The following is a 19873-nucleotide window of genomic DNA, read 5'->3' as shown; positions in this document are numbered from 1 at the left end:
GAATTTCATCTTGGGTTCTGATTCTCAAACTAGTTTACAGACGTCCTAGCACTGATCCCAAAGTTTGAGGAGTAGTTTTAAATCTAAAAAGAAAAACACTCCCTATTCACATGCAGTCACTTCATGGCATGAAGGGTATGACAAAGCCTGAGGAACACTGAATTACCCTGGCTCCCCTCTGACTCCCTAATATCAGTGTGGGCAACGCACACACTACTAATGGGATAAAATCCCTTTGGAAAGCAAGCTGGGAAAGGGCCAAGTTTGATAAGAGAAGTCCAACAACTGGCAAAATGTCAATGTGACATTTTGTGGACTCCTTTCTCCCCATGGCCCAGTGGTTCCTGTGTGTCCATATCTTGGAGTACTTTTGGCTGCTGGGTCACTGACCTGACTTCCTCGCTTCCCCAAAAGAACTCATAGAAGATGATGGAAAAGTCTTATTTGCGGCCTTCTTTGTTTGGAATGATAGAAAACACGAAGAATGAAAGGCATTCTCTCATGCCCAAAACACCACTGTAATAATAAGGATAATGACCCAATGGAGCTTCAAATTTTTATAGTGCTTTATGCTTTTCCAAAGCATTTTCACATACATTATTGCAATCAACTCAGACAACACCTTACGGTTTACAACTGAGAAAGTAGAAATCATGAGGACCCTGTTCAAGATCCTAGAGCCAGGTAGTGGGACGACTGGGGCTCGAAGCCGGACTGCATGACTGGGCCAGCATTTCCAGCAGGTCATCACCTAGCTGGCTGTCCTGTGGTCATGCTCTCTGACCTCTCACTCACTCTCCATACTGAGGTCACGTCCGTGAGCCCTGACACCTAACTATGGATGTAGATTTCAAAAGGAGAACAAAAGACAAATCCTTCTTTGCCAGGTATCTATGGGTATAAAAATAAACGTGGCACTGTTCTTTACTGCTTCTTTATGGTGTCTTTCCCAGATGGAGAGGCCCCATTGCGGAACAGTTCATCGACTTGTTATTTCTACGTACACACAGTACTCCTTAATAATAGCAGAGCCTTCACAGTGGGAAATTATTTGCTAAATATTCCCCACTGTCTCACAGTTTGGCCTGTCGATTTCTCCCAGACAGAAACCATCTGGGCTAGTATAAGAAAACACAGCACATTCAAAGGGATGTTTTCCAGATGTGCAGAGGACAGCGGTCGTCGAGAGTCTATCACAGGGCCGGCTCCGGGCATCCATATTTCCCAAGACCCTTTTCCAACTGCGTCTCACCATAGCTTGTATATGACTGAAAAGATTTCCAAGAGGTTGACCAGATAGCTGAGAAAAATGCGAAGAAGGTAGCTGTGAAGCCGCAGGACTAGGCCCTCCCCGCAGGGGTCCCCATGCTACGTGGTCATGTAATGGCTTCCCAAGTCCTGCTCACAAAAAAGTGGGCTGGGACCCGCTGTCAGGGGTTTCAGAAGGACTTCACAGGAAGGATGCTTTCTTCGGTGTGGGGCTCATTCTTCTCTTGTCCTGTGGACGTACAGGCATACCACTGAGCCTTCTTCGACGTTAGGAAACACAACCTGCAGAAATCCTGCTCATACCAGTTCTGTCTTCTGAAGAGTCACTGGCTCCAAATGTTTATGTGGAGAGGTGACTGGGAGAAAAGCTCGTTCCATGACAGGCTTAGAAAAATCTGGAAAAATACTCTGTTGTCGTGCAAACTTCTGAAAAAATAAAAGAGGTAAGTTGAGAAATGAGTAATCGGGAAAATGCATCGTTCCCTAAGAGTTGGCTGGACAGCTCATGCTGGAGGCCTCGCTCGGTCTACCAGTGGGCTCACACTCTTTCACTGGCAACTCCAAACTGACCACCAGATGCCCTGACTGTGGACTGGGGCCATTTCAAGCCCCTACTGTTAGTTATCTACACGGAAAATCAGTGCCCATAAAGACAAGGCATTTGCTAACAAGAAACTAAAGTCACTCAGTTTTAAAATTTGCTCTCCAGCAATTCTAATTATCTTGTGTGTAAATAACTCTAATGACCAAATCGCAAGCTCCTTGAGGGCGGAAGCTACGTCTTGTAACCTTTTTATGTCCCCTACCAGCGCCTAGCTTAATGTCCCCTACCAGCACCTAGCTTAATGTCCCCTACCAGCGCCTAGCTTAATGTCCCCTACCAGCGCCTAGCTTAATGTCCCCTACCAGCACCTAGCTTAATGTCCCCTACCAGCGCCTAGCTTAATGTCCCCTACCAGCGCCTAGCTTAATGTCCCCTACCAGCGCCTAGCTTAATGTCCCCTACCAGCGCCTAGCTTAATGCCTGTACGCAGGACAGGCCATACTAGAGTCTTTGGGTTGACTGATGTCCAAAATAGCACCCGAGAGATGAGTCCATGGCCAGAGAGGCCAGGAAAGTGAATAGAGGGGGCCAGTGAGTGACAGGAACTGGCTCCGGGATAGCTCTTGGGGGAGCTCTATCCTGGCCCCTAAGTAGCCAGTCCTTCCTGATGCTATTAAGATATATGGGACGGAGCCCTTCCTAGTGGGTCAGGCCCAGAGCTGGCCTTGCTCCCCGACAACTTTGGTCAATCCGGGTGTGTGGCCAAGCGGAAAAGAGGCTCAGGGTCTTGAAGCTGGAGAGCCTGCTACCAACAGTTCAAGGGCATGTCAAGGACACGTAAGCACTGGCCAGCCATCTTCCACGGCGGGACACTGCCTCTATGCCCCACTACCCTGGCTTCTCAGGGTTCATTCTCAAGGAGTGGAAGTTCGTAACTATAAGAGGAGAACCCGCCAGGAGGGAACAGTTCAAGGTCAGGAGGACACCGGTCTACCCCCATGGCTGCGCGGGCCCACTAGCCTATGGCAAGAGTGGTGCCTTGGCCCCAGGACGTTGGGAAGCTGGTACTGCACTCTCCACCACTGTCCCCACCAGGATCTTCCCAAACCTCCCTTGCACGCCTTACTCTGCTTGAAACCAGTAAACAAGCTGGGCGCTTCCCGCAAGGATCTCACAGTGCGGGCGCCTGGGCAAGTGCAGAATTCAGAGAAGAACTTCTCTCGCCACCATTAAAGGATTCACACTGTCTACAAAATATATTCGGATCGGTGCCCCGGGTGATCTTTTCATCGTAATAGGTGTTTTTAAAAAGATACTTACACAAGTGAAAATAATGAGTGTTAAGTAGAAGACGACCAGCGCCAACAGCAGGACGATCTCAGCTCTGTATTTCTGAACAGTCTCTTCTTTGCGCTCCTTAGGGCACCCTTAAAAAAAAATGAGTAAAATATGAGGCTGTTTAACAGGCCTTTCCGATCATGATAAAAAGCTAAGAATGCTCTGCGCCGGCTTGTATCGAGTCCTGCCTGTCTCCCACTCCTAACCTCACGTCTGTACCATCGGGAAGAAGAGCGCAAGTGACCGCAGCAACAGTGGTTACGGTGGCAGCTGGGGCTCACGCGCACCTGTGCCTGGCCGTGTGCTACGGGCCTGACGCACGGCATCTCACTCGATCTTTGGAGGCGGGGGTGCGTTTCCCCATCTTACAGATGAAGGGGTTGGGGCGCAGAGAGGCAGAGGGAGTAAGGCAGGGGCTAGAGCCAGGTGTCCGGGCCAGACTGACCCCATTGCCCATCTGCCTCCATTTCAGAGGCCGGGCCTTTCCTGGCTTATCTGATGTCCTCACACCAGATGACACACCATTTGTGCTCTGTGCATGACATGATCTAGCTTCGGCGGGGCTGTGGAGAATGCTAGGTGTTCTGCCCTCAGGAGGACCGGGGCTGAAGGAACCAGGCAGGCGAGCTGCCCGGCCAGTACTGCAGATGTCAGCGTGTCTCTATGGAATCGCGAAAGCTCCTCCACCAAGGCCGGCAGCCAAGGTGGGCTAAGGGGCTCCCCCAGGGGCCGCCAAAAGCTGTGGCTGCAGCACTGGGGGACGCAAAGGCAGGAGGAGCCAGGCCTTCAGCCCAGCAGGAGACATGGAAGGGACGGCCTCTCCTCACTCAGACATGACATCCCACATGTGCGGAGCCTCCCAGAAGGTCCAGGCAGGGGCAGGTGGAGTGCAGATGATTGGGGAGGCCCTCCCCTGGGGCCAGGAATGGGCCTAGAGATAGCTGGAAAGCCCTGAGGCTGGACTGAACATCTCACGAGTAGCGGTAGGGATGGGTTCTCGCCAGGGTCTGTGATTCAAAGAAAGAAATGTGGAGAGCCATTGTCCTAATGGTTCCTAACCTTGATCTGGCACTCAGTGTATCCCAGGCACGGGACGAAGCATTTTAGTGCAATATCCCCTTCAACCGTCACCACAAGCGTGTGCTGGAGAGGCAATCGCCCCCATTTTAGACATGAGAGGATAGTGATTTGCCCAAGGTCACACAGTAACGAGCAGCACTGCCCCTAACTGAGCCAGGTCCAAGTGACTCTGTTGTCTAACCAGCTAACTTGCAGGCAACATGGCTTTCAGGAGAGGAGAGGAGAGGAGAGGGGAGGGGAGGGGAGGGGAGGGGAGGGGAGGGGAGGGGAGGAGAGGAGAGGAGAGGAAAGCAGCTGTTCTCTGCATCTCTCGGCTCCGCTCCCTGCACGACAGGCCTCGTCTCTCTGCTCTCCCTCCGGCACTCGTGAGCGTGCATTTTCACACAGAGCCTCCCGCGAGCCGGCTACCGCGGAGACCAGCACAAGAGCGTGTCTGGTCAGGTGCAGCAAGTGCAGGAAGACAGACAAAGCAGCACGAGAGGCTCGAGATGAGAAGGGCACGAGGGCTACGTGTGTGTGTGTGTGTGTGTGTGTGTGTGTGTGTAACAGTGAACCAAATCCAAACACTGAGCCCTATACAGAGATCCCGTTCTTGTGAAAAAAGGAATATTCTCTTAAGTCAAATTGCTTTCGGATTCCCAATAAAAGGAAAACGTCGTTATGGTACAAGAATCGGGAAACTCTATGAGAACAGCGTGTGTGTCATTTCAAGCCTGCGCCACTAACGAGATTGGGCAAAGTCAAAGGCAAGGCATCTTTTAAGCTCCATAAAGGAAGATATGGGAAAAATCCAAAGAGGAAATCCTCATCGTAGAGCTCGATTCTTGGTATTACTGCATAGAGCAAAACTGTGTGTTCTGTCACTGGGGCATTGCTTTCTCGCTGTGTCCTCTTTCTGCGGCCCTCTTTGAGGTATTGGGCAATGTCATCAGCGCAAATGGGAGGGAAACGCTGTTCTCACGGTAAAAAGGTGGCAACATGACACAGCCCCCTTAGGCCAGGTTAGAAAGGCCCAAATGAGCGGAATAGCCCACAGGAGCCTGACGCATTGGGGACTACACAGTTTCTCTGTCCTCCAAAAATCAGTCTTGGGTACTTCCTCTTTGCTTGACTCCCGCAGGAATAAACGACACCCGGATTCATAGTCTGGCTACATGTGGCATCTATCTGACTGGGCAGATCTGTCTTTGTTAGGAAGGAAGGAAGGAAGGAAGGAAGGAAGGAAGGAAGGAAGGAAGGAAGGAAGGGAAGGAGGGAGGGAGGAAAGGAGGGAAGGAGAGAAAGAGCAGAAAAAGTTATGACATTCTTGCAGGAGAATCTAGCTTTCGGCCATAGCCGTGATGCAAAACTCCCAGTTAGACTCCAGCTGAGGGGATGGGTTTTAGGGCCCTACTGCAAGAGCACACGCATTTGGCAAGGAGACAGGTGCAGCAGGTCACCTCACCTGTCACTTTCAAGGTCACGGTGCCGCTTTGGTTTCTCTGCCCGTGCAGCCCCTCCACGGTGCACCTGTACGTCCCCGAGTGGCAGCCGCTGGCGTTTTGGATCTTCAGGTGCAGCCGTTCACCGGGGGCCTCAAAGGAGTCTTCCTTCTGCCGGTGGTCCTGCAGACCCTCCTGGGGCACCTCCAGCCTCTCCTCGCCCCGCTCCGTCAGCTGTTGAAGAAGAATCACCCCGCGTCATGCCGTGACGGAGGCTGCAAACACTGCCCGCCACGTCCCCCCACCATCAAGGCTCTGCCATCCTCACTAGTCTTTTTAAAACAAAATATTATGCATGCGTGACCTTCGGGGGAGGAGGAGAAAAATCTATGAAAATTCTTTCCGGCTCTATCTTTTCTGAAATAGGCTCAAGCCTACACTTTATGATTCGGTGCAGCCCAGCTTCCAGCCTCCGCAAGGACAGAGCGTTGACGAGGGTGACGAGAGGAAGGGCATGAATCACTTTGAGTCATATTTTGTGGCTGATTGTTCTGTATCAAATGTTCTCTTGTTTTCGTCAGATACCAACTCACCCACGGAACGACTCTTAGTTTTGTGTCTCGGCCCTTTATCTGGAAATGTTCCTAAACTGAACACCACGGCCAGACGACTCAGCGGAAAGCCCGGAGCTGCGTAAGCCATGCCTCCGATAAATGGACACCGTGTCCTGCCAAAACTGTGTCGTGGGCGGGGCCGCGCATGATGTCACCGCACGTAGGGCTCTGACTCTCCAGCACGGCAGGAGGCAGCAACGGTGGCGCCGTGTGCGGACTGTGTGTGTCCGGTCATGTGCTGCTCACACCAAGACGCACGTGCAAGGACACGGAGAGCCTCGATCTTTGCACAGAGCAGCGGGACTGCAGGAGAGGCCAGATCCAGCCCCGCTAATCAGGCTGGGTCTCTCTCCCCCAACTATCTTTTTGGTGACATTGGTGGAGTCTTTGCATGTATGACTTCAAAGATGAGACAACCATCCCATTCCCCCAGACAGATTTTTAGTTTGCCCAAGTGGCTTGTCCGCCGGTCCTCCACGGAAACGTTTTCCGGCTTCTAACACTGATTTACACACACGGGAAGGCAAGTCACTATTCTCCGAGCTCGGGGGCAGCCAGGGACCAGCAGGAGCCTGGGCCTCAGGGGCACGCCCTGCCTGTCCCCAGCGATGGGACAGCACCAACGAGCCCCTCCCGGAGAGACGGCGGTCAGCAGCTCTCACAGCCCTGCCTTCACCTGCCCTTCCCTGCGTCTAGTTGCTGGGGGTTGGCAGCACCTCTCCCACCCGCCAGGGCACCGGTGCGCGAGTCAGGGGCCAAGGGAGCCGGCACGCCCAGGGAGGAACACGCACGACACACGCTGTGCATTCATCACACACTGCACACACACTGTGCACACACACTACACACTGCACACACGCTGCACACACATCACACCTGCACGCACGCTGCGCACACATCACACACTGCACGCACGCTGCGCACACATCACACACTGCACGCACGCTGCGCACACATCACACACTGCACGCACGCTGCACACACATCACACCTGCACGCACGCTGCACACACATCACACACTGCATGCACGCTGCACACACATCACACACTGCACGCACGCTGTGCGTACACACTACACACACCACACACTGCACGTATGCTGCATACATGCACACACACACCGCACACTACACACGCATTGCACATGCGTTACACACACACCACACACTGCACGTATGCTGCACACACACACTATACACACACCACACAATGCACACACGCTGCACACGCTGCAAACACACCACACGCTGCACACACACAAAAAACACAGTATACACATGCATGCACCCCCACAATATACACACGCTGCACACACACACCACACACACTATGCACATACTCCACATACACACACACTACACACCACACACTACACACACACTACACACACTGGGCGGCTTGTCCTTCCTGTGCGGGGCGAGGGGCTGCAGCCGGAGGTTAGCGGAAGCCGGGGCTCGTCCGCACTCCGCCGGGCGGGCTGCAGAGACATCTGGTGGCAGGTTCCCCGCTCCTGCAGGAAGCCCGGCTCCATCCTCGGCCGGCAAACACGGCTGAGACAAATGGCTTTTCTCAGGCACAGTCTACGAAAGTAAATCCCACTTCTTGACGGTTCTTCTTGTGTGGAAAGGGTCCTTCCTAAATCATCAAGGTGTTCACCACTACAGACTGGTGTCTTCCGGTGTTTAAAAGTAAAGCAAAATACAAAGAGCGCCCAAGGAAACTTCGGGGGAGCTAACGCCGTACAACTGATTCTAGGATGCATCTAATTTAGCCCAGTTTTTCCCTTTCCAAGCCTAATTAAACCACAAACTGCAGCCTCACTGTGTGCTCACGCCTGCCCCTCCTCCGTGCCCAGCAGAGGGGCTCCCTCCTACCTGAGCTTTTGAGGGGCGTGTGCCCAGGGCCCTCCAGGGACCACGTGTCCCGAGAGCCACCCTCACATCTCCACGAGGCCACTTTGAAGGGTCGCAGCCCAATCTCTGCTGCCTGCACGATGATGTCTCCTCCTGCCTTTCTTTTCTGAATTAACCTCCAAACGCGTCAACTCAGATTTATTTCTAATAGATTTCACCAGACCTTGTCTTGCTAGAAATCCTGCATCTGAGAGGACGGAAACCTGGTTGCAACAACCATTTTGAGATTATTAATCACCGGTTTCCTCCTTGGGGGCCTCTGGTCCCATCCAGTGATCCCTCTCTCAACTCAGAAAGATCCAACTGAAAGTCAAGATCAAAACGGCGGCCCCCCCTGGAGGGGGTGGAAACATAAACTATTGTGCTTATTTACAGAAAGGTGGCCCTACTATCCCGTCGGCCGCCGAACGGGCTGAAGCCAGGGTGTGCCGGTGATCAGAACGGGCTGGCGGGGGCCTTCTGCCTATCTGCAGAATTCACTTTAAAAGTCAGCAGTAACAACAGCGAAGGCATTATTCAATGGCCAGATTTCCACAGGCCTGTGGCAAAACCTCCCGTGGGCCTCTAGTTATTTTGAAAAGGCAAAACAAAGGCAGAGTGAGATCATGAGAAAGACAGAGGGAAGAAGCAGGGGAAAGGCAAAACAAAGAACCCCGAAGCAACCTGCAGAATTTTGATTTCCTGACCCATCACAGCCATCCGTGGGATCATGGCAAAATATCTCAAGTCTCATGGGGCCAGCTTCCAATGGCCTGAGCGAACTACTGGCTGAACTTGGGAACTCTTGCCAAAGTCACGAGCAGTGGTCTTTGCCTGATGACTGACTATAGCAAAAGGAACCTTCTGTGAATTCACACAATGCACCTGGAAATATTTCAGAACACTCCCTCTAGCTTCAAGCCATTGGGACACACAACACCTAGTTCCCCTTCTTGATGCCATTCCAAGAGAGATCTTCTCATGTGACTCCATCTGGGGATTCTGGGATTTGCCTACAGCTGCAAAAATAGTTGTCGATTTTACGTTAACGTTGCATGCTCAAAAGGCGAGCGGGTACCAGCAGTACCAAGAGACTTTTTATGCGAAGGTTCAAATCATTAACTTCAGTGCTGTGGCCAAGCAGCTATCGCTGAGTCCGCTGTGGCAAAAGCAGCACCGTTCATGAACCAAAGGAGAATTCCAGAAAGAGGGAAATGAAGCAACCAGCAAGGGGGCCATCCTCAACCTTGCTTTGTTTTATGAGTTCTTATAAACATTTGCACTGGCTCAAAATCAGCCACTGGCAAAGAACGGCTCTTTAAACATTCCAAATCCAAAAGGGTTTCATTGCCTCTCTGCAAAAGCATTTTAGGAAATAGTAATTTATAACAAAAGGAACCCTCGGATTCATTCACAGCCACGCATAATTGATGGGGACTATTTAATGCGTCCTTTACAAAGCTAACATTGTAGTGCGCTAAACCGCAACACGATTTGGGAAAATTAATTCCTCAAAACACTCATCCCAATTATGTTTTAAAAATCCACGCTTCGTGCACTAACTCTTACGCTGACAATTCTATATTTTTGATTGGATTAGAGAAGGGTAAAATACAAGACATCTCATTTTCAGAAAGCCGAGGGACATGTGATTTGTCTCAAGGCCCTCGATGTGACTAAATAATTTAAGTAATATGTTCTTCCTCTAAAATGGAGATTTGACCTTAAGGAAACCACAAGCCCCAAATTAAATAAACTTTTTAATTTGCTGAATACTAAAGCAAGCAAATACAAGTATTAATTTTAAGGGCATGTGAATTAAGTGTTTATTTTAATGATGGACAAATGTGAACTAGAATAAAAGAAACCAAATAAAGAATTAGTATGTTTGAAATTGAACCGATACTTTAGTCAAAAACCCTATTATTGTGGCAAGTTATTTTTTTCATTTAAATAATTTTATCCAAATACATGCTCACCTTGTAGATTGCCATATTTGAATATAAGAGAGCAAGAGTTCCATGCCTGTTGCAAAGAAAGATTTTTGATCACAAACCTGGAATCCGAATTTATCATACATGAGATCTGTTAAGAATGTGATAGAAATCTAAAGGAAAGGGAAGAGATTTTTTTGAGGAGCAAAATGTGTGTGCTTCTATGTTCATTTAAATATTTAATGCAACAATTTGATTAAACGTATTTAAAGGTATGGACTCGATGTACTTAAAGGTGGTATGAAAGTAATCTGATATATTCCAATCACATTGAACAGCTTTTTCTTTATTGCATTTCTCATGCACTAACTTCCATGTACCTTGGTTTCTAACTCAATTAAAGTGCCAATATAATCCCCATTCATCATAAAAACAGCTCTTTATAACGTGCAAAATAGTTTGGCTCGGAGGTTGATGTCATAATGAGGGTAGAATGTATGCACGTTAACATCGTTTTTTTTCTAAGTGTAGTTTTATTGGAAAAATGATTTTCCACTTTGAAATTTACTGGGTCTAACAGACAGAGCTGAATTGATGGCTGCTACGAGTTATGAGTATGGCAGAGGTAACGTAATTAAGAGCACAGGCTTTGGAGTGGAACAGACCTGGAAGCAAAGCCCAGTCCTACCACGGCTAGTCCTGCTCTTGGCCAACTGACCCAGCAGCCCCCATCTGCTCTGCGGACACGGGGGTGATTGCATCTCACGAGGGTGGTGTGAAGACACCTGTGATGATGGGCGTGCATCGTAGGGCATAGCGTCTGTCTATCACACAGAGAACCCTGAATGTGTTACTATTCTCGCTCATTTTCCCAGCCCACAGTTCAATCAGCATTCTAAATAGTTCCTGGCACACTGGAATTAGTCAAAAAGCATTTGCTGAGGGGCGCCTGGGTGGCACAGCGGTTAAGCGTCTGCCTTTGGCTCAGGGCGTGATCCCGGCGATCTGGGATCGAGCCCCACATCAGGCTCTTCTGCTATGAGCCTGCTTCTTCCTCTCCCACTCCCCCTGCTTGTGTTCCCTCTCTCGCTGGCTGTCTCTCTCTCTGTCAAATAAATAAATAAAATCTTTAAAAAAAAAAAAAAAGCATTTGCTGAGTGAACGAGTGAATTTTTATCACAAGGGCACTGGCTTTGGAATCGAAGGCCCGAAGTCCAGATTCGCAGTCGATGCGCTAGGTTCTCTTTGGTAAAGCACTTCATCTCTGAGTCTCATTTCCCCACCTGTGACTCTCTTCCTTGCTACGGGGAGCTATTGTAAGTATCAAAAGAGAAAACACATGAAAGTGCTTTATCATGGGTCATGCTGGTCATAGCAGTTGTTATATCTGATAGCTTTCCACTCTATCCATGCTCTCCGTCATTCTTCATGGCTGATAACTTCCTGTTTCCTCCCTGGCAAAGTTTTCTAGAAGTCCCAACCTCTGCTCTAAAGAGAAATTATTTTTCAACCCACAATGTGTCCAAAATAGCCACAACATTCTCAATTTTCTAAAGCATCGTGGTAATATATGTGGCAAAACCCTTTGGAACTGGGATTTGCCCATTCGTTGTTCACGCCAAGCATCTTCTTCCATTTGCATCTTGTGGGTCTCGTGGAAGCAACGTAACTCAGGCCTGACATCTGTGACCAGAGAGACTGGCTCTGATGGCCACACGCCCCAATCAAAGCCGCTTAAATATAATCAGGTACTTGTTGAGATATTAGAAGAGAGGCGCAATCTTTTCCTTTGCACTTGATCCTGAGAGGGTCCGCAAGACTGCAGTTATCAGCCCCTGTCTCCCTGCCGCGTGGATGGAGGCTGACGATCAAACCAATACGGAGAAAGGAAGAGCGGAGGGACGGAAAGTCACCAAGCCCTGGGGATAGTCATGAACCTCGAAATGCAGCTGTATTTGTTTCCTGCACCGGCATAACAAAGTGCCACAAACTGAGCAACATAACAAAACCGAAATGTATTTTCTCGGAACCCTCGTGCATGGCTGGTGGGAATGCAAACTCGTGCAGCCACTGTGGAAACCAGTATGGAGGTGCCTCGAGAAATTAAAAAAAGAATTACCCAATGATCTAGTAATTCCACTACTGGGTATTTACCCAAAGAAGCTGAAAAGGCTAATTTGAAGAGATGGAGGTCTCCCTATGTTTACTGCAGTGTTATTTACAATAGGCAAACTATGGAAGCAGCCCTAACGTCCATCGATAGAGGAATGAATAAAGCAGATATGGTATGTGTGTATACACACACACACACACGATGGAATATTATCGGCCATGACAAAGAATGAGATCTTGCCATTTGCAACAACACAGACCTAGAGGGTACCGTGCTAAGTGAAATAAGTCAGAGAAAGACAAACACCATATGATTTCACTCATATGTGGAATTTAAGAAACGAAATGAATGAACAAAGGAAAAAAGAGACAAACAAAACACAGACTTAACTCTAGAGGACAAACTGATGGTCACCGGAGGAGAGGTGGGTGGGCGGACGGGTGAAACAGGTGAGGGGCTGAGAGCACACTAACCACCATGAACGTCAAGCACGGAACTGCTGAACTGGTACATTATACACCAGAAACGACTATAACACTGCATGGTAGCTGTACTGGAATTAAAATTTTAAAAATAAAATAAAAAAAAATAAAGAAATGTATTTTCTCATGGTTCTGGAAGCCAAAACCCATAAGCGAGGGGCTGACGGGCCCATGCTCTCTCTGAAGGCTCTATGGAAAAATCTATTTCGTGCCTCATTCCTGACGTTTCTGGTGCTGCCAGCCATCCCTGTCATTCCTTGTAGACACATCCCTCCGGTCTCTGCCCCTACTTCACATGGTGTTTTCCCTGTGTGTCTACGTCTGTATCGGTTTTCTCTTCTTATGAGGACACCAGTCATTGCATCAAGGCCCACCCTCTCTTGTATGACCGCACTTTAAAATGACGACATCTGCAAAGACCTCATTTCCATAGAAGGTCACATTTGCAGATACCAGAGATAATCTTTCTGTGGGACACAATTCTACCCACAACACCAAGCAACACTGAAGCATGAATAATAATTTGCAAGTTTTCCCCATTTCAACTACATAAACCAATATATTCCCTTTATTTAACCAAGTTTTGACTGGATTACAAAGCTTCACAACTGAAAGGGTCCTCACTGACAGGGACACCTCAAACCGCCCCATAAATTAATGTGGCATGGAGGGAGCTCTCTCCACATGGCTCCAGCCTGTAGACCAGTCCTGCTCGTCGCTCGGGCTCACGTGCTTCCCTCTCCTCAGGGAATGAGACACACAGGCCTAATGTGATTCAGAACCTTTGTGCTCCAGAACTGACCCAGAGTGTCAGGTCCAAGGTGATCATGAATTCCTTATGGCAGCTGGCCTCCTGCTTTTTCTCATGGGTTTTCCCCACCTGGACCTATAATCCTGAACAACTACCCCCTCTTCCGGAATCTACCATCTCTTGGAGATTTGGGGCAAGAACACGCAGTAGACTAGCTGGTGTTCCACAGCACACCAGGTGACAGGAATAAGCCTGGGGCCCCTAGTCGGAACCGCTATTACATGACCCAGACAGGATTTTAACCAACTATACCCCAGAGCAAAGACAAAAATCCAAAGTAGGTTTATGAATGGTCTTCAAATCCTAGGGAAGTACTTGGGTCCAGCTCTGGGTCGAGCTAGGGCTTTTGGTAGAAAATTTGGGGTCATTGCTGGAGTCCCCAGGAAAAGATTATGCAAACCATTTTAGATGAAGAAACCCTTTTTTAGGTAATGAATCTCTCTTTAGCCCTGCTCTACGCTAGACTTTCCCTTACATCACTGAGACCTTCTCCGAACTTCCTCTTGACTTTGTGTGGTGACATAACCAAATACAGAACTAAGATAATGCTGATTCTCACATGACCTAGGTTCCCCCTTTTATTCATGGAAAATAAGTGTTTGATTTCTTTCTGTTTAACTCCCAGCTACCTTCTTCCTCCTTACCCTCTTGCACCCTGCAAGACTGTGGCAACTTTGCTCTGATTTGTCACTGTCCCCAAATCTCACTGATGGCCCGTCTGCAGCTGGCTGAGACTTCCAAAGCCCCTCTGAGGCAGCCACGTGCTGTGTTGCCCACCCCTCTGTCGAACTGTGGGGACACAATGTGTGGCCAAGAAAGAAGGGAAGGTAAATCTCAGAGATGTGCTGAGGTCTTGGCTGAGATGACCTGATTGGATTTTGCTGCAGTGAGAGAACAAGGCCTCCCTCTGGGACTCATCTTCCAGGATGAGTCAGTGTGTCTTTCAGCACAAGAAATATGCTCTTCTTTACAAATACGTGTCATTAGGTCATCCTCTTTGCTTAAAAACTTTCAATGACTCCTTGCTGCCAAAAGGAGTTCAAGCCAGTGTAGCTAGGCATTCAAGGCTCCTCACCATCTGCTCCCAGCCTTCTTTGTAACATCTCCCAGCCCTCTCCTGCATAATTCTCCCTTCCAGATCACTGGTTCCCCAAAATGCTTGTGGAATCCTTTTCCATGCCTTTGCTCAAGATGGTCCTCTGGCAAAAGTTTCCTGTTGATTTTAAGATGGCCAGCATGAGGCCCAGGACTTGGAACACATTTGGGACTTCAGAAATATTGGCTACTGAAAGTGTAAATACAAGAGACCTCTGAAAACCAACTTCATGTCCTTCATGGTCTGACCTAAGGTAGAGCCCATAAAAGTGACTCAACCAGGTCAAGTACTGTAGGTGCCGATGTGGACAGCAGGACTTTGCTTTGATGCTAGCACACACACCGTTTCCACATTTCAATGTTTCGGGGCTTCTCTGTTTAAGACAGGAATGTTTCCCTTCTCTCCTAAAAACATGCTCTTAAATCTATCTTACAGCAGATAAAATTCTAGAATCAAGGAAGTCTAGTGAGGGGCGCACACTGGCTCCTTCACAGGTCCATCAGCATTTGTGGCCGAACAGATGACATCTGCCCAGACCGTTCATCAACTCCAGCCCCTTCTAGGGGATTCTGCTTTCACAGGGCTTTTTGCTCTGTGGTGTCTCATCACACAAGATAGTCGAGACAGAAAATACAACTACACTGGAGAGGAGATTCGCAACATGCACGGAAGACAGCTTCCTAACAGATTCAGAACCAGCAAGAGCCACGTGGTGACCGTCCTTGAACTTTGAAGTCGCTTCCTGCAAGCCATTAACCTGCCCTCTGCCAGCTCCGTTGGGCCAGGGGATAGCCCACGATCTGCCACAGCTGGGGGCTCCTCTCACTGTTACAAAATCAAGACTGACCTCTGAAATCAGTCTTACTTCCCTTTTCTCCCTTCCGTTGGAAATAATCTGAAAAGGGCATTTGCCTTGTGACGCGTCTCTGTCCTCACCCCCGCAATGTCGTCCTAGGTTGACACTATATATCCTCTTTCGTTATGCATCAACATAGTCTGCCGGGGCTCCAAGCATGCCACAAGATGGTAGGACATCTTTCTGATAAATAACCACTTGCTACTGGCAGCGAACATCACCGTGCTCAAACACTCCGTCCAGTACCATCCTCTCCCTCCAGACCTAGTGCAGCTTCATTGAAGAGACTGTGACCCCACTTACGCTCAGCAGGACGCTCAGGAGTAGCCCCTTAATGGATGTGCTTACTCCCAGCAGACATGGGATGCTATGCCCTCTGATCCAAGACGCTCGCAGCCAATGGGAGAGAGTGCTGGACCAACGTCTGCTTGCATCATTTCTCAAAATACCTCCCTAAACAACCACAGTCAATTCATAACTCCAAAGGCTAAGTTTAGCTACTATTCTAATGGCTATGTGAATACACATTTCTATGTCTTCTCAATCACGCACCCTGCCCTAACAGGTACATGCAGGAAAGGGTAAGAGGAGGACCCATGGATGGATCCCAGTTAGAAGGACACTGGTCCATGGGAAATAAGAGTTGGGCGAACAGGAGTTGGGCTATCTCTGCCCACTCCTGGCTCCCCCTGTGGCCCCCTGTGCATGTCTGTATTAACCCTCCTCCGGCCCCTTCTCACTGTGCCTTTGAAACAGAGGGTAAAACGGACACTGTTTCTTCCCCACTCGCCCTAATGTTACAAATGTTAATTGGATGCCCTCTGCTTTGGGTCTTTCTGTAAAAGGCACCTGATAAGAAATACATGGTTTCCATGGGTCCTTTGGTAATCACAAGTAATCAGTGCCAATTGGACAGTGGCAGGGTGCCCTATGGTGTGGGAGAAGCGAGTGGTACACGGAATTTTAAATTGTGAGTCATTATAACCATAGTTGTGGTATGCAGAAGTCCTGTGAGAATGTGAATCGATCTGGTGGATGGTAAACAAACAAACAAACAAACCGAAACAGAACAAAAAATCCACGACAAACCCACCCCAAGAGATTCTCTGCTTCCCTCGTCCAGCTCACAGCCCACAAGTGCGCAAAGAGATCTGACATACCACACTAGGGATGAGGAGGGACGTGACACGAGCGAGGCTGGCTGTGGTCATCGGGCTTAAAGTCCTCCTTTGACAGCCACCTCTTCAGTCCACTGAAACATTTTACAAGAGGTGTGGGGAAAGAATGACAAGATGCTCAACCTTCTGTAAAGCCAAGTATTTCAGAATTTCACCACTGACCTGATTTCCAGAATACTCTATCCACTTTAGTTGTACAAACACAATCAGCACAAAAGTATAATTACTGGGCTGGAAAAGAATAAATATCTACAGAACACGCCGAGACCTGTTAAACAGCACTTGAAGGAACAATGCATTTCGTTTTCAAGGTATCCGAATAGTTTATTGGCATCACAAAGCTTCCCTATCCACCATGACCTGATCACTGTTAACCTCTTTAAAAAAAATTACTATGGCATGATTTTGCAATGACCCTATTGCATGAACCAACAGAAAAAAAATGCCAAGAGACTGTTGTCTTTTTTTTTTTAACAGAGTTTTGAGAGACCTTCAGGGTAAATCCGTAAGAACCGTGTTCAATAAACAAACACATACATGATAGAGTTACGTCTTCAGCTGACATCCAAGGAGAAGCCAAAGGTTAATTGCTATGGTTTACTGCATCATTCCAAGTGACCTTGTGCAAGAAGATTGACCTTGACAACTGTTTGAACTTTACAGTCTGAAACCCCATCTCCTTGTTTCATGAGGACTTTTTAATTACTCCCCTGGGGATATTAATATTATTTTCTTCTTTAAATTGCTCTCGGGAGGGGACCGTGGTTTCATGTTCCCCCTTCTTTAAGATAACTAAGTCTCTGCCTGGCTAGACCAAGGACACTTTTATTTTCTTTACCTTAAGTAACTGGGGTAGAAAACAGAGACATTAAGATAGGCCTCTGAGAACTCAGGCTGTGGAATCAGACTATTTGGTTCAAATCCACCCCATCATTTATCCAGAAGTGTAACAGTGAGCGGGGTTCCTTTACTCCCTGAGACTCAGTTTCCTCATCTGTAAAATGGGAACACCAGTAGCAGGACTGATCTCTTACGTCCACTGGAAGGACTAAAACAGGTAACATAGGTAAATATTCACCTCAGAGCTGGGCATGGAGTGAGCACTCAAGTAATAATGTTTTTACGATATTTTTAAGTGCTATTGTTTTTGCTACAAGAACAATTTGGGAAGTGTTACGTTCTCTGATCCCACAGTGAATAAAAGGGGAAATCATCACAAACCTACTTTCTTACACAGTACATTGCTCCCAGGCATGAGCAACACAGCCAGGGCACGTAACTCACCAAGCACCAGCCTGAATTCACTAAGCACCTTCGCAATTAGCGAGGCAAACACAGGGTGCTGTGCAGAATACACAAAATCGATGGTGCAACACAGTGGGGGGAAACTGACAATCTGGTCGGGAGAGGAGACACACACACGCAAACTGTCCCATGCTGCCTTGCTAAATGGCCAGGTGCAGGCTCTTATGGCATCTTTCTTGGAGGGCAGAAGAAAAACCTTGCACTCCGTGCAAAGCGGCAAACGCACAGATTTCCTCTAAGGTCAGACGTTCCATCAGAGCACAGAGTTAGCCTAGCATATCACATGCACTTGGCTGAAAGGAGAGGAGCTGTTGTGGCCCTAACCTCGTGAACGGAGGTGAGCAAAAGACCAGGGATTGCTTGGCTTGGCAAAGCCGCCACAACCGCCGTCTTAGCGTCCGAAAATGTTCCAGTTCAGAGGCATCCTTAAAAAAAGGCCCCAGAGCAACTCACTTCTCTAACAGTGACGCCGGCCCCCTCCCAGACGCCCCCTTTGCTGGGCCTCCCAGGACTGCCTGCCTGAGTGCCAAGCAGCAGGGACCAGCGAGGGGCCAGGCGAACCCACAAAGGGGATGGCGGACAGACAACTCCCACCTGGGAAACAAGCCTAAATCACCTCTGACGATCTCTTAGTCTTTCCTCTCCAAGTTCCCTCCCTGCCTCCAAATTCTGGGCAATCACAGTCCCCAAACACCAGAAATCAGAAATCTGGGGACAGGCCTCCTGTCCCATATCCAGATCTGCCCTAGCTGCTTTCTTCGTGGCCTACTGGCCACAACCACAGGTGGCCTCCAGAATTCATCCAAATAAAAGGGTCTCTGCTTCCAAAGAGGCTTATTTGGATCGTTCATCTCAGGCTACCTTTAGGGGCAGGAAGAGGATCGGGTCCTTGGGGAACAAAATCTAATGGAATCTAATCGCGTGGTTCCTAGATGCGTGGGGGGGGGGGGGGAATAGGAGGGTGAGGGAGGCGTGCGGGAAGACCAGGGACTCGGAGGCCGGGCCGGGGCTACACAGGGTCGCCAGCCCGAGGGAGGTGGTCCCCGCTGCCTCCGGCGGAGCGCGGAGCCCGCCAAGCCCTCGACCGCGGGCATCGCCGTGCTTACCTTGACCCAGAAGACTCTGTAGGGGCCCTGAGGGTCCAGGTGGACGGTGCACGGCAAGTCCACCGCTTCGGAACAAGCCACTTTTACCTCCCGCGTCGCGGGCGCCAGGCTGCAGACTGCAAGAGGGACAGAGAGAGAGGGGCGTGAGCCAGCGGGGGGGGGGGGGGGGTCGCCGGGAGGGGATGGGGGCGACAAGCGTCTGGGGCCCTACCGCAGCTCAGGAGCAGGATTCGGAGGCCGCGCGACATGGCTGGGGACTGCCAGCTTGGGGCGCGCTCGCTGGCGCCGCGCTCTTATACCCGCGCGCACAGGGACTTCCCCGGGCGCCGGCCTGGGGGAATCCCCAGCGGGCTGCGGCAGCTTGGGGCGCCGGGCCCTCCCCCGCGCCTGCCACCCGCCGGGCGCCCCGGGCCCCGCCCCCGCGCGCGGCCCCGCCCCCGCGCGCCCGGAGTCCGCGTGGCTGAGGCGGCGGCGGGGCCGCGGGGATCGCCACCCGCGCGTGACGCGGCGCGCTTGGGCTTTGCAAACGGCGCGGGCACGCGTAACGGCGCCCCGCTGACCTTCCCCGCAAGGGGGAGTGAGGGGCCTGCCCCGGGTGGGGGGGTGTCCCCTCCTTCCACCGAGACGAACCCAGACTCAGAGAGATCGCGGGGCCGGGGACGCCAGAGGGAACTCAGGACTCACTCTTCTCCAGATTCTTTTGTGACCAGAGACTCCTTAGGCTTCCCACGGAACTCCGCGAGTCTAGTACGCGGCTCCCTGCCTCCCGGCGTGGGCTATCAGGCCCAACTGTCGAAACTATTTCAGCCACAGGAGAACCTCTCCTATTAACA

At 49.9% G+C, this 19873-nt stretch overlaps 1 protein-coding gene across 2 annotated transcripts; it reads right to left on the bottom strand.

Annotated features, from left to right (window-relative positions):
- Positions 1–544: 544 nt before the first annotated feature.
- Positions 545–19444, bottom strand: CD83 (CD83 molecule). 2 transcript variants are annotated; one of them, XM_045811682.2, is made up of 5 exons: positions 19252–19444; positions 19041–19156; positions 5676–5886; positions 3134–3240; positions 545–1692 (listed from the first exon to the last, which is right to left on the bottom strand). In XM_045811682.2, the coding sequence occupies exons 1-5, from the start codon at positions 19286–19288 to the stop codon at positions 1567–1569; spliced, it is 597 nt and encodes a 198-aa protein (XP_045667638.1). In that variant the 5' UTR covers positions 19289–19444; the 3' UTR covers positions 545–1566. The 2 variants fall into 2 exon arrangements, with proteins under 2 accessions (XP_045667638.1, XP_045667637.1); XM_045811681.2 differs by having other exon boundaries at positions 545–1695; positions 19252–19440.
- Between the last annotated feature and the right edge of the window lie 429 nt (positions 19445–19873).

The sequence above is a fragment of the Ursus americanus genome, chromosome 32 (genome assembly GCF_024610735.1).
Source record: "Ursus americanus isolate L20-20 chromosome 32, mUrsAme1.1.p, whole genome shotgun sequence".
Lineage (NCBI taxonomy): Eukaryota > Metazoa > Chordata > Mammalia > Carnivora > Ursidae > Ursus > Ursus americanus.
Note: the sequence above shows the minus strand (reverse complement) of the source record. Positions and strands in the feature narration are given on the sequence as shown.

What these genes read in the sequence shown, in the direction of transcription:
- CD83 (XM_045811681.2), bottom strand. Translation starts at nt 19,288, where the DNA reads ATGTCGCGCGGCCTCCGAATCCTGCTCCTGAGCTGCG. An exon ending in CGTGACCTTGAAAGTGACAG is followed by an intron (nt 3,241 to 5,675) that starts GTGAGGTGACCT and finishes TTTTTTTTTAAG; the next exon opens with GGTGCCCTAAGGAGCGCAAA. An exon ending in CACTCATTATTTTCACTTGT is followed by an intron (nt 1,696 to 3,133) that starts GTAAGTATCTTT and finishes TTATTTTTTCAG; the next exon opens with AAGTTTGCACGACAACAGAG.